This window comes from Tamandua tetradactyla, chromosome 12 (genome assembly GCF_023851605.1).
Source record: "Tamandua tetradactyla isolate mTamTet1 chromosome 12, mTamTet1.pri, whole genome shotgun sequence".
Classification (NCBI taxonomy): Eukaryota; Metazoa; Chordata; class Mammalia; order Pilosa; family Myrmecophagidae; genus Tamandua; species Tamandua tetradactyla.
In genome coordinates this window covers 51,537,562-51,550,932 of record NC_135338.1, presented here as the reverse complement: position 1 = coordinate 51,550,932, position 13,371 = coordinate 51,537,562, and the positions used below count along the sequence as shown (strand labels likewise).

Sequence of the window (13,371 nt, the reverse complement as noted above, 5' to 3'; positions counted from 1 at the left end):
CCGTTCCTCAATATTAGAGAGGTCAGCTAGGGAGAAAGGGGTGCGTACTTGAACTAACCCCTCAGGTCCCGCCCCTTCCCATAGTGGACAGTAAAGAGTTCTTTGAGTGGGTATGGGAGTTTATAGGTGAGGAGGACAAGGCTGTTGAGGACAGTGGGGGACTGGATGGAGATGGAAGGGGAGGATAAGATGGTGGCTGGAATGCTGCCAGAGCGGGGGTGGAAGAGGTGGAGTAAAATGGCGGCTGGAGCGCCGCCAGTGGAGAAGGAGGAAGAAAAAGGCAAGATGGTGGCGGGAATGCCACCGGCACGGAAGGGGAGAGAGGAGGGCAAGATGGCGGCTGGGACAGAACAGAAGGAGGAAAAGAAGGAGAAGATGGCAACTGAGATTTCCCTGAAGCAGAAGTGGGGAGGGAAAGGCAAGATGGTACCTGGAGCGCCGCTGGAGGGTGGGGAGGGTAGAGCAAGGAAGAGGAGGATACAAAGGGAGGGGCGGGAGCACAGAAGGAAAAAAGCCTGGACATAAGGAATTTCGGCCCATTTGTCGTTCCTCTGGCAAAAGTTGTGGAGGTTTGTAAAGGTCACTGGCTATGTGGAGGAAGGAGGAGAGAGGAAGCCAGGGTGCCTTGACCAGGCGGGCGGCAGCCGCGCTCCTCTCCCGGGTTTCCAGCACCAGATGAAAGGTTTAGGAGGTGAAAGGGTGAGAAAGAAGAAAGGAGAAAGGTACACCAGGAAATTTAAAGTGGGGGGAGGGATATTTCTGTACTCCCGGGCAGAACTCACCAAACCCAAGATGGAGGGAGGTGAGTGCACATGTGGGCTTCGGCGCGGGCAGCTTTTAAGGATGAAGGTCAGGTGAGGTCCTGAAGGGGCGGTTCATTAGTTCCAGAAGTCAGGTTGGGAGGGGTGACACAGCCTCCACAGCTTCAGTTGCAGTGCCTTTCCCCGTTCCCCCGACCTAACACATATCATCGCCTAATCCAGTTTAACAACCACTCTTGATTAAATCACATCTACAGGGAGATGATCTGATCATGGTTTCAAACATGCAGTATTGAACAGGGATTATTCTGCCTTTACAAAATGGGATTTTTTTTTCTGAAAAGTAAGTTGTTGGGATTTTAATTGGTATTGCATTGAATCTGTCAATCAATTTAGGTAGAATTGGCAAAATCCATGAACATGGCATGCCCTTCCATCTATTTAGGTCTTCTGTGATTTCTTTTAACAATTTCTTGTAGATTTCTTTATATAGGTCTTTTGTCTCTTTAGTTCAATTTATTCCTAAATATTTTATTCTTTTGGTTGCAGTTGTAAATGGAATTCTTTTCTTGATTTCTCCCTCAGATTGTTCATTACTAGTGTATAGAAACACTACAGATTTTTGTGTGTTGATCTTGTAACCTGCCACTTTGCTGTACTCATTTATTAGCTCTAGTAGTTTTGTGTGGATTTTTCAGGGTTTTTGACATATAGTATCATTTCATCTGCAAACAGTGAGAGTTTTACTTCTTCCTTTCCAATTTTGATGCCTTGTATTTCTTTTTCTTGTCTAATCGCTCTGGCTAGAACTTCCAACACACTGTTGAATAACAGTGGTGATAGGTGACATCCTTGTCTTCTTCCTGATCTCAGGGGGAAAGTTTTCAGTTTTTCCACATTGAGGATGATGTTAGCTGTGGGTTTTTCATATATTCCCTGTATCATTTTGAGAAAGTTCCCTTCTATTCCTATCCTTTGAAGTGTTTTCAACAGGAAAGGATGTTGAATTTTTTCAAATGCTTTTTCTGCATCAATTGAGATGATCATGTGGTTTTTCTGCTTTGATTTGTTGATATGGTGATTACATTAATTGATTTTCTTATGTTGAACCATCCTTGCATACCTGGGATGAATCCTACTTGGTTGTGATGTACAGTTCTTTTAGTGTGTTGCTGGGTTCAATTTGCTAGAATTTTGTTGAGGATATTTGCATCTGTATTCATTAGAGAGGTTGGTCTGTAGTTTTCTTTTTTTTGTAATATCTTTTCTGGTTTGGTATGAGGGTGATGTTGGCTTCGTAGAATGAGTTATGTAGCTTTCTCTCCTCTTCAATTTTTTCGAAGAGTTTGAGCAGGATTGGTACTAATTCTTTCTGGAGTGTTTGATAGAATTCACATGTGAAGCCATCTGGTCCTGGACTTTTCTTTTGGGGGAGCTTCTTAATGACTGATTTAATTTCTTTACTTGTGATTGGTTTGTTGAGGTTGTCTATTTCTTCTTGAGTCAAAGTTGGCTATTCATTCCTTTCTAGGAAGTTGTCCATTTCGTCTACATTGTCGTGTTTATTAGCATAAAGCTGTTCATAGTATCCTGTCATTATTTCCTTTATTTTGTGGGGTCAGTGGTTATGTCTCCTCTTCCATTTCTGATCTTTATTTATTTGCTACCTCTTCCTTCTTCTTTTTGTCAATCTTGCTAAGGGTCCATCAATCTTATTGATTTTCTCATAGAACCAGCTTCTGGTTTTATTGATTTTCTCAATTGTTTTCATGTTCTCAATTTCATTTATTTCTGCTCTAATTGTCATTATTTCTTTCCTTTTGCTTGCTTTGGGGTTAGTTTGCTGTTTTCTCTCTGTTTCTTGTAAGTGGACAGTTAATTCCTTGATTTTTACCCTTTCTTCTTTTTTGATATAGGCATTTAGGGCAATAAATTTCCCACTGCCTTTGCTGCATCCCATGAATTTTGATATGTTGTGTTTAAGAGTGTGTTGTTGAGCCTCCACATATTTGTGAATTTTCTGGCACTCTGCCAATTATTGATTTTCAACTTCATTCCTTTATGATCTGAGAAAGTGTTTTGTATGATTTCAGTCTTTTTAAATTTATTGAAACTTGCTTTATGACCCAGCATATGGTCTATCCTGGAGAATGATCCATGAGCACTTGAGAAAAAGGTGTATCCTGCTGTTGTGAGGTGTAATGTTCTATAAATGTCTGTTAAGTCTAGCTCTTTTATTGTATTATTCAAATTATCTGTTTCTTTACTGATCTTCTGTCTAGATGTTCTGTCCATTGATGAGAGTGGAGAATTGAAGTCTCCAGCTATTGTGGTAGATGTGTCTAATTCTCATTTCAGTGTTTTCATTGTTTACCGCATGTATTTTGGAGCATTCTGGTTTGGTGCATAAATATTTATGACTGTTATGTCTTCGTGCTGAATTGTTCCTTTTATTAATACATAGTGTCCTTCTTTGTCTCTTTTAACTGTTTTACATTTGAAGTCTGATTTGTTGGATATTCGTATAGCTACTCCTGCTCTTTTCTGATTGTTATATATATGAAATATCTTTTCCCAACCTTTCACTTTCAACCTGTGTTTATCCTTGGGTCTAAGATGTGTTTCTTGTTGACAGCAAATAGATGGGTCCTGTTTTCTAATCCATTCTGCCAGTCTATGTCTTTTGATTGGGGAGTTTAACCCATTAACATTTAGTGTTATTACTGTATGGGTAGTTGTCCGGCGCCGTCTCGCTCAGCTTCTGGTCCCCGGCCGGCGGAGGGAACAGGAGGGAGAGAGAGACAGACGCAGACAAACCGACTCAAGTGACAGACACGGGTTCGAGACACGCTGCAGTTGTGAGCACAGACCTTTACTGGAGCTAAGCTTGCATTCTCTGTAACAGGTTCCGCGCGGGACAGAATACCCCGCGGGGGAACAACCTCTATGCGGCCGTCAGGTACGGCTCCCTATGCGTCGTCTCCACCCACCCTGTCCGGGTAACCTCTTATATACTGTGCCCAAACCCAATAGGTTAGTGCCACGTATACAGAGGTAATTGGAAGATAGGGTTGGTGGGCGCGTGCGTCATACGCGGAAACAGGATGCGGGCGCCATCTTGACTCACTCGATGGGCGGGGGGAACTCTAGAGCAGGCCGCAGCGTGTCCACTAGGCCAGACCCGGGAGGCGGCTCTCCACAGGTAGTTCTTTCTCTAACATTTTGCCTTTTGGATTTTATACATCATATCTAATTTTTCTTCTTTTTACCTTTACTAATAGTCTTCCTTTCTGCACTCTTCTCCACACCTTTCTCTTCCGTCTTTTCGTATCTGCCTCTACTGCTCCCTTTAGTGTGTTTTGCAGAGCCGGTCTCTTAGTCACAAATTCTGTCAGTGATTTTTGTCTGAAAATGTTTTAATTTCTCCCTCATTTTTGAAGGACGATTTTGCTCAATATGGAATTCTTGGTTGGCAGTTTTTCTCTTTTAGTAATTTATTTATTTTTATTTTTTTAATACCAAAAGACACCAAACAAATGCAAACATTCTTAACTTTGATCATTCCATTCTACGTATATAATCAGTAATTCACAATATCATCATATAGTTTCATATTCATCATTATGAGTGTTTCTTGAAACATTTGCATCTATTCAGAAAAGGAAATAAAAAGAAAACAGAAATAAGTTCATACATACCATACCCCACACCCCTCCCCCTCATTGATTGCTGGCATTTCAATCTAAATTTATTGTAACATTTATTTCCCCTATTATTCATCTTTATTCCATTTATTTCACTTGTCTCTTGATAAGGTAGATACAAGAAGCATCAGATACAAGGTTTTCACAATCATACAGTCACATGGTGAATGCTGTATCATTATACAATCATCTTCAAGAAACATGGCTACTGGAACACTGCTCTACCATTTTAGGAGGTTGCCTCCAGCCTCTCCACTACATCTTGACTATGCATTATCTGTTTAATGCATAGAAATAACCTCCAGGATAACCTGTCCAAGTAGAGGATTCTACTTGGAATCTCTCAGCTGTTGACACTTCATTTTGTCTCATTTCACTCTTCCCCCTTTTGGTCGAGAAGGTTTTCTCAATCCCCTGATGCTTAGTCTCAGTTCATTCTAGGGGTTTTCTCAATCCTTTGATGCCGAGTCTCAACTCATTCCAGGATTTCTGTCTGCCATTGCTAGGAAGGTCTACACCCCTGGGAGTCATGTGCCACGCAGACAAGAGGAGGGTGGTGAGTCTACTTGTTATGTTGGCTGGAGAGAGAGGCCACATCTGAGCAATAAAAGAGGTTCTCCTGGGGATGACTCTTAGGCCTAATTTTAAGTAGGCTTGACCTTTCCTTTGTGGGGTTAAGTTTCATATGAACAAACCCCAAAATTGGGGGTTCAGCCTATAGCTTTGGTTGTCCACACTGCTTGTGAGAATATCAAGAATTCAACTTGGGGAAGCTACATTTCCCCCCCTTTCTCACCATTCCCCAAAGGGGAATTTGCAAATATTTTTTTATTCACTGTTCAAATCACTCTGGGATTTATCGGGGTATCACTCTGGATTCTATAGCATTTGGCTGCACAAAATGGAATTTTGATTAAAACATGGCTTTTCTAGGGTTCATACATCCTTTCAAACCAGCACATCCACTGTTAGGGTTAAGTAAATACTTAAAAATAGAAAAATACTTAAAATAGAAAAAAAAAATCATCGTTAGTTTTCAGGAATGCTGTGTTTCTTTACACCTTTTAAATTACTAGCTTTGGTTTCAGATATAATTAAAACCGGTTGGCAAAATACAGAAGCTTTAGAAGGAAATGCTTTTTCCTGGCATGTGCTTTGTAAAATACATTGCAAAACAACCTGCTATTTGAAATTTTTCATTCTGTTGTCTCTTTATTTTGGAATTTAAAGTTAGAAAGGCAAGAAAAAGAAAATTTGTGAATTCATGAAGATTTTGTTTTGTTCTTTTATGAAATTGTGCTAAACTTGGCAGATGAATATACTTAGGATATATGTATGTTCAAATTTTTCGGAAGAGAGTCTTTAAATTACATTTTTCATATATATAAATTGTTTCTCAAAAAATATTTGTGTGTTGATATAGAAATGGTTACTTTCTGGTAAGCTGTAACTGAAAACATTTTGGCAATATTTATTTGGAAAAAATGATTTTGTGTTATTTCTAATGATTATTAATCTTTGTAGTCATTGCCTAAATTAATAAGCATTCAGTTACCAGTTTATGAACAAATGCCTTTTTAAAACCAATTCTCAATTTAATTATGTTGGTCTTTTTTTTTTTCTTTGCGATTTTATTATCCAGATCCTGATTTATTTCTTCCTATAGTCTTTTTCTCCTCTTTCATTATTTCCCTTAGAATAAATAGGGCAAATTGAAAGGGAAATGAAAATCTTCTAGTTTCAGGTACTATGAACTTCGCATGTCATACTACTGTAACTTTGAGGTTATATGGAACCATAGGAAGGCTACTTGCTGCTTAATTTACAATTTTGAAAATGTACTCAGACAATTCTGGAAAATAGGGAACCTGCCGCAGGTCTTAAAAATAGTTAACTGGCAGCTATCACAAAAGAAAGGCTGGATTTTTTGTTTGTTTTTTTGTTTTGATGATCGTATTGGCTGACGTTTTAGTATGTAGTGTATAGTAAGTTTAATATGTATGGCAATACCAGAGATTTATAATATGCTGTATTTGAGAGAATGTTTATAAATATGTTCTGGTTTTGTGTAATGCTTTTTAAGACACTTCCTCTTACACAAAATCATTTGGTTGCAGTTTAAGGAAATCATTATATTAGGAAATCTACCATATGCATCTAGTAATACATTCTATATAAAAGTGTATATTATATTCACAAAAATTGAAGAAAAAATCATTAAAATTAGTGCCTTCAGTTTAATCCGAAGTGATTAAAAGGTATACACCTTTTAGTTTATGAACACAAGTCAAAGAAAGAAAAAATATATTTCATTTTTAGATTACATAAATGGTGGAGAACTTTTTACTCATCTTTCTCAAAGAGAGCGTTTCACAGAGCATGAGGTGCAAATCTATGTTGGAGAGATTGTCCTTGCCCTTGAACATCTCCACAAGGTAAGATGCTTAATCTTTGGGGTTTCTTTTCTTTTAAAAAATCTTTTTAACTGAAGTAATAATTGAGCTAAGAGAGCTAATGTTTTTACATGTCTTTGTCATGGTGGAAATTTTGAAAGCATCCATATTATATATTAACAATTTTATAGTTCCCTTTGTTTAAATTTCCTTTCTTATTTTAGTTCCTGTGCTGCATATTAAAATGGTAGAATCTGAGCAATTTTTTAGAGTTGTAATAGTTCATGAAAAATCCCCATTGGTTATTAGAACAAAAAGCTTTTCATTCTTAAAATAGACTGTAAAATGAAACCACAAGTCCTAATATGTGTTTCCTTAACTGTAACTTCCTCCAGGGAAGACTCTACTTGTACATCTTAAGGTTTTATTTTCTGATTAAGTTGGGAAATGTGAGTTATTTTAAGGAGGCACCTGTCTACACTACCGAACTTGTTCCACTTTCCTACTCTGACTTTCTTTTCTATTTGTTTTGTCTTTAATACCCTCTCTTTTAGCCCCACTCCCTCCCTACTCCTCCATTGTCTCCATAGAGCACGAACTCAGTTACTAAAAATTTATATATCTATGGTGGTGTTTTGTAAAGTCTATAAACTCAACTTAAACTTTTCTTATATTATTTCAGATACCATTAATATTGATCTTAGAAATTTCGAGTTAAATTTTATTTTTAACAAATTTATTTTGTTATCATTAATATGTAATGGCAAGCATTATTGTGTAATCAAACAATCATATAGTCTGGGCTTGTGGTTTTTTTCCTCGGAAATAGAAAGCACTACCAAAGGTGTGAGACAGCCTGATTCAAGTCACCAAATTAGAATAATATAGTTAATATTAAAACCACTGTTCTTCTCTGTCATGTTGTGTTATGAACCTACACTAGATCACAAATAAAAATATATTAAAATGTATATTATGGAGCATAGGAAAGAAAGGAGACAAATACTGGAAAAAAGCAAGAAAGGTGGATGGAATTTTTAAAGGGACAGGCAGAATCACTGGAATCAATAGATGGGAAGGCTGTGAGAATGAAATAGGAACATTAAAAAAATTGAATGAAAAATGTGTAAGAACTAGGAGAAGAACATAAAAGGCAGGAAGGATAGTGGTGGGGAGGATTGCTGCAATGTCATGGAGAGAAAAGGAAAATAAGAGGAATTAAATAGGGAGATGAACTGCAGTAGTGGGCAGCAGATATTGTGGTAGCATTTTTGGTATGGTGACAAGTTTTATGCCTGTGATCATTTTTTTGTGTGATATACGGTAGTTAAGTTATCTTCACATATGAAACAAATTGGACCTAGGAATAGGTTGAAAAGATCCTAGGGTTTTATGCCTAGGGATATCAGATGTAATTTTTCATAATATGAAACAATGGTGTGAGCGGTGCGACAGTGACTCAGTGGTAGAATTCTTGCCTGCCATGCCAGAGACCTGGGTTTGATTCCCCGTGCCTGCCCATATTAAAAAAAAAAAAAAGAAGGTGAAACCACCATAAATACCAGAGTAAAAATACAAAGCCACAAATAATAGGCTAGCAAATTCAGTTTTCAATTAGCATGAAATCAGGTTTAATTCTCTTAACTATGTTTATTAATGAAAAAAAATCCACGAACATTCATTATTATTAAACCAGGGTAATTAGAAATACAGAATTAGAAAACAGTGAATACTGGATATAAATATAATTGATGACAGAGTAAAAGTAATATAGCAAATCAAATCTCAGCCAGCTTTCTCTTAGTCTTAGTACACTAAAACATAAATTCAAGTAAGTATAACCCACAGCCAGCAACACTAATCTTTATATAGCTTTTAAAACTGGGTTTCACAAGAAGAGACAAAAACAGTTTAGTTGGAAGTGATGAGGTAAAGCAGATAGTAAATGATTTGTTCCTAGAATCTTTTCCAAAGAGGTTTTTTTTTTTTTTTTTTTTTTTTTTTGATACTCCTGGCTTCTAATATTCCATGTCAGTCATCTGTTCAATTGTTTAGACAGTTTCCTTTCTCTCTTTCTTGTGAAACACTGGTGTTTTGGGGGGCAAATTCCTAGTTTTACTTAGTGAGTTTTTATTTCACTTTTAAGGTATTATTAATAACCTGTTGTTTTTTTTCCCCATATACTTGGTGTTGAGGAGAGCATTGCTTCTAAATTTAAAAACATTTAGTTCAGACTGACATAATTAAAAACATGAAACAGAATTCACATAGATATAAAAGCATGGTTTGTATAGATTTATTTATGTTATATAGCTGAAGTAAGAGCTGATGAATTTTGCTATAAACCTTAAATACAAAACAGAATAGGAGGATATATAAATATTATCTAATTGACTTACTTTGCTTATTTAGACCTAAAGATCAACTAAAATTATCCTCTGATCTTCCCCCCCTTAATGTTTAGGTGTCTGTTATGCCTTTATTAATTACCTTTTAATATATGGCACCAGGCTAGATACTGGATAAACATAAAAGAAGGTAAAAACAGAGTTAAGCTCTGATTATACCTAGACAAACAGAAAATACCCAGAAACTATCAGCCATTTATAGGCAAGTACAGTGTAAATATAGTGCTGTTTGATGGTAAAACAAGGAAATAACCAGCCTGAGACCTAGTTGCTCTGGATAGCCTAACCGTCAGGAAGTGATGGGTATGAATTGACTAAGAAGCATTTGAAGACCATCGGGAGTGAGGGTGAAACCACATTAAGAATAGAGACAGGAAGAAACAGTAGTCACCTGGGAGGCCCTATAGAAGCTAGTCCAACAACAGTGGGGCCTTATTATGTTGAGAATAAAGGGGGAACTCAGCAGATGAGCTCTGAGACAGGAATTCTGTTTGACGTTTCCAGCAACTAAGAGTCATCTTTGGATCCTCAGCAAGGGCATGCTACTTTTTTGAGATAGATATAGAATTGTCCTAGCTCATTTTTTGGGAAATTGTTGTTTTAAAATGCATGTTTGTTTGTTTTTACAGTTGGGAATTATATACCGTGACATTAAGCTTGAGAATATTCTCCTTGATTCTAATGGACATGTGGTGCTGACTGATTTTGGTCTGAGTAAAGAGTTTGTGGCTGATGAAGTGAGTATTATATTTTAATTTGTAGTTAGTAATAACTGAATGTAAGCAATGAAGAAAAATTAAATGGGATAGAAAATAAGTGTTTCATGGGATAAACCTGTTTGCATTATGGATTTTTGCACAAATTTGCTCAGAGCCACGTGTGTGACTGTGAACGATTGGTTTAAAATTATCACAGAACCATCCTGATAGAACTGTAGACTTTCGATTCCCTACCTTTGGACAGGGGACAAATTGAAATGACTTTGCCCTGAAATGTCTGCTTCACAGATCCCTTTATAACTTTTCTTATGACAGAAAATATTGGTTCTCATAATTCATTTATTCATCATTTTATTTTATTTTTTCAAGACAGACCCAATGTATAGGTTTAATGGTGAAGTGTAATATAAACAACATCACAGAGCAAGCTGGTAAAAATTTGGATTGCGATTATTTTCACAGAAGCTTCTAAATATTATATATTACATTTGTTCAAATAATATGAAATTGATACTTTTTCATTTACTTGAAAACTGTATTTAACAGACACACCTTATTTTCATCTATAAGGCAAAAGTGATTTAAAACTATGGTGAGTGTCAGGGACTTTGTTTCAAGCCCATAAAGGGAATTTAACAAAGAATCTCCTGGAAAAAATAATATCACACAAATATGATTAATAAATAATTATATATTCCAAATTAAAAAATTTTACTATAAAATATTTCAAATATAATAAGAATGCAGAAAATGATATAACACCATGCTCTTACTATTCACATTTACAGTTATGAACCTTTGCTATTTTTTTTCACACATTCAAATATTGACTGAAAGTTCCCTGTGATCTAGGCAGTATTCTAGGTTTTGGGATCTAGAAATGAGCAAGATAGACAAAAATTCCTCCTCTAGGCAGGGTGGCAGAGAGTTAACAAGTAAATAAATAAAAGATGTGTTTTTTTACCTAGTAGTAAGAAGCAAGTAAAAGTAGTAGCAAGAAGACAAGTAAAGTAGGAAACAAGGATAAGGAATGTCAGGGTGAGAAAAAGTTATACTTTTAGATCAGGTAGCAAGGAAGGTCTCACCAAGAAGGTGACAGTTGAGCAGAGACATGAAGGAAATGGGAGTGCGAGCCATGTAGGTACCTTAGGAAAGACGTTTCTAGGTAGAAGGATCAGCCGGTATAAAGGCCCTGAGGTGGGAATATGCCTGGAGTTTTGCAGCATGGTGAGGCCAGTATGGCTAGTGGCATGAGAGAGGAAGAATTACAGTAATAGGAAGTAAGGACATGGAGGTGATCATATGGAACAATTGTGCAGATCATGCCAGCTCTGAAGACCATTGTAAGGGCTGTGGCTTCTCTGATTGAAATGGGGTGCCATTGGAGAGTTTTGAGCAAAACAGTGGCATGATCTGACTTACTTTAGAGGGATAACGCTGATTAGTAAGACTATCTTGCTGTGAGGGTAAGTGTAAAAGCAGGGGGACCAGTTACAAAGCTGTTGCAGTAATTCCAGCAAGATATGCTGTTGGCTTGGACCACAGAATAGCAAGGTAAATTGTGAGAAGTAGTTGGATGTTATATATATTTTGATATAGAGATACTAGAATTTCTTAACGGGTTAGATGGGGTTGTGAGAAAACAAGGAAATCTTAGGGTGTTTCCAAGCTAATAGGATGAAGTCACCTTCACCTAATAAGGGGAAGGTTGCTGATGGAAAGCAGTTATGAAAAGGAAAGGAAGGATTTTAGTTGGACAGGTTGTATTTGAGGTGTCTATTGAACATACGAACAGAAATGTTGATTCGGCAGTGGCATATATGAGTCTGGAATTTAGGAGAAAGATCTCATCTGGAGATACAAATTTGAACTTGCCATCATTTAAGTTATATTTAAAATCATGAAACTGGATGAGAATATCAGAGAAAAACAAAGGACCAAACTCTGAACTTTGGACTATTCCAACATTAAAAGGTTAAGAAGAGGAAGAGAAGCCAGCAATGGACACTGAAAAAAAGGGACTGGTAAATTGGTATATTAGTCAGGGTTCTGTAGGGAAACAGAAGCTATTGGATACACATGCACACATAATGTAAATATTATGAAATATTTTTAAATAGAAATTTACTCACATGAACTGTGGTGATGGGTAAGTCCAAATTCCATAGGGCAAGCTGAGAACTCTGATGAGGGTTTTAATGAATTTCCCAGAAACTGACTGGCTGAAGTAGAGGTGGAAATTCTCCCTTCTGACTGCTGAAATCATCATTTCTTTTAAGGCCTTCAGCTAATTGGATGAGACTTCTCTCATAGTTGAAAGCAGTCTCCTCAGTTGATTGTAGATGTAATCAGCCATACATGTAATAACTTACTGTTGATGTAAATCCATGAAATATCCACACAGGAACAATCAGGCCAGTGCTTGCTTGACTAAACAGCTGGGTACAATAATCTGATAAAGGTGACACATGACTAACCAAAACAGTCCACCCTTCATCAACTTGGCACCCATACATATCTACTTAAACCACATTTTTATCTCTAAATAGAAACAATAATAGTCATATTTTCACCTAACAATACTCAGCTGTCCTGCATGCAACCTGAAACACACTAACTTCCCCAAGAATAGGGCTCAAGTCGTTGGGTAATATTCACTCTTAAACTTGATATCTTATTACTTAAATACTGCAACATGTAGTTAAAACTACTTATGTCATATGATGACAGGATAAGATAAAGTAGAAAACAAAAATATTTGCTTTATGTATGTATATGAACATATTCATATAAAATAAGAAATATTCATAACCATTACAGTCCTCATTTCTTTAACTGGTTATGTGGTTGTAGCTCATGTTTATAATTACCTTCTTGCACTACCATTCCATATTCCCTTTACCCTCAGCAAGTACCTCAGCTGGCTGTGGTTCTTTGCCTGATAGGGTGACCCAAACCTTCATTCCTGAAATTTCTAGACCATTTGTAATCCTGCCTGCATTAGGTAGTTGCAGTTTTCCTTGACTTTTATCACAGAGCCTGGTAGTACCTCAGGAGATGCTATAGGGGATCTCCTTTATTGCAGGCAAACTGTTCTTTACCTCTGTTGTATGGTAGTTGTCCTGTTTCCTCTTGATAGTCAGGATCAGTCACCCCAGCCAGTACAGTAATTCCCTTTTTTTGCCTGTTGATTCAGAGGCATGAGGAGTCCAGAGTGACCTGGTGGCAGTCTTAACTTCCAGGTCAATGAAATCATTGTTGTGTGTCCTGGTGGAAGCATTCCTCCTTTTGGAGCTAAGGTCTGTAGACCAGCAGAGCTTATGGTTGCTGGGGACAGGAAGCAAAAGATTTTCCAGTGGATCACTGCAGATGATAGTGAGTGGTGC

General features: G+C 37.1%; 1 protein-coding gene across 16 annotated transcripts in view; it reads left to right on the top strand.

Annotated features, from left to right (window-relative positions):
- RPS6KA5 (ribosomal protein S6 kinase A5) overlaps positions 1-13,371 on the top strand; it is a 328,971-nt gene that overhangs the window by 165,399 nt on the left and 150,201 nt on the right. For all 16 annotated transcript variants that reach the window (XR_013160427.1, XM_077123333.1, XM_077123324.1 and 13 more), the window contains 2 exons: positions 6,785-6,900; positions 9,896-10,003. Coding sequence is in view for 15 of the 16 variants with exons in the window: in XM_077123333.1 (XP_076979448.1) it covers positions 6,785-6,900; positions 9,896-10,003 (224 nt within the window). In the remaining variant the exon portion in view is untranslated. The remainder of the gene's footprint in view (positions 1-6,784; positions 6,901-9,895; positions 10,004-13,371) is intronic.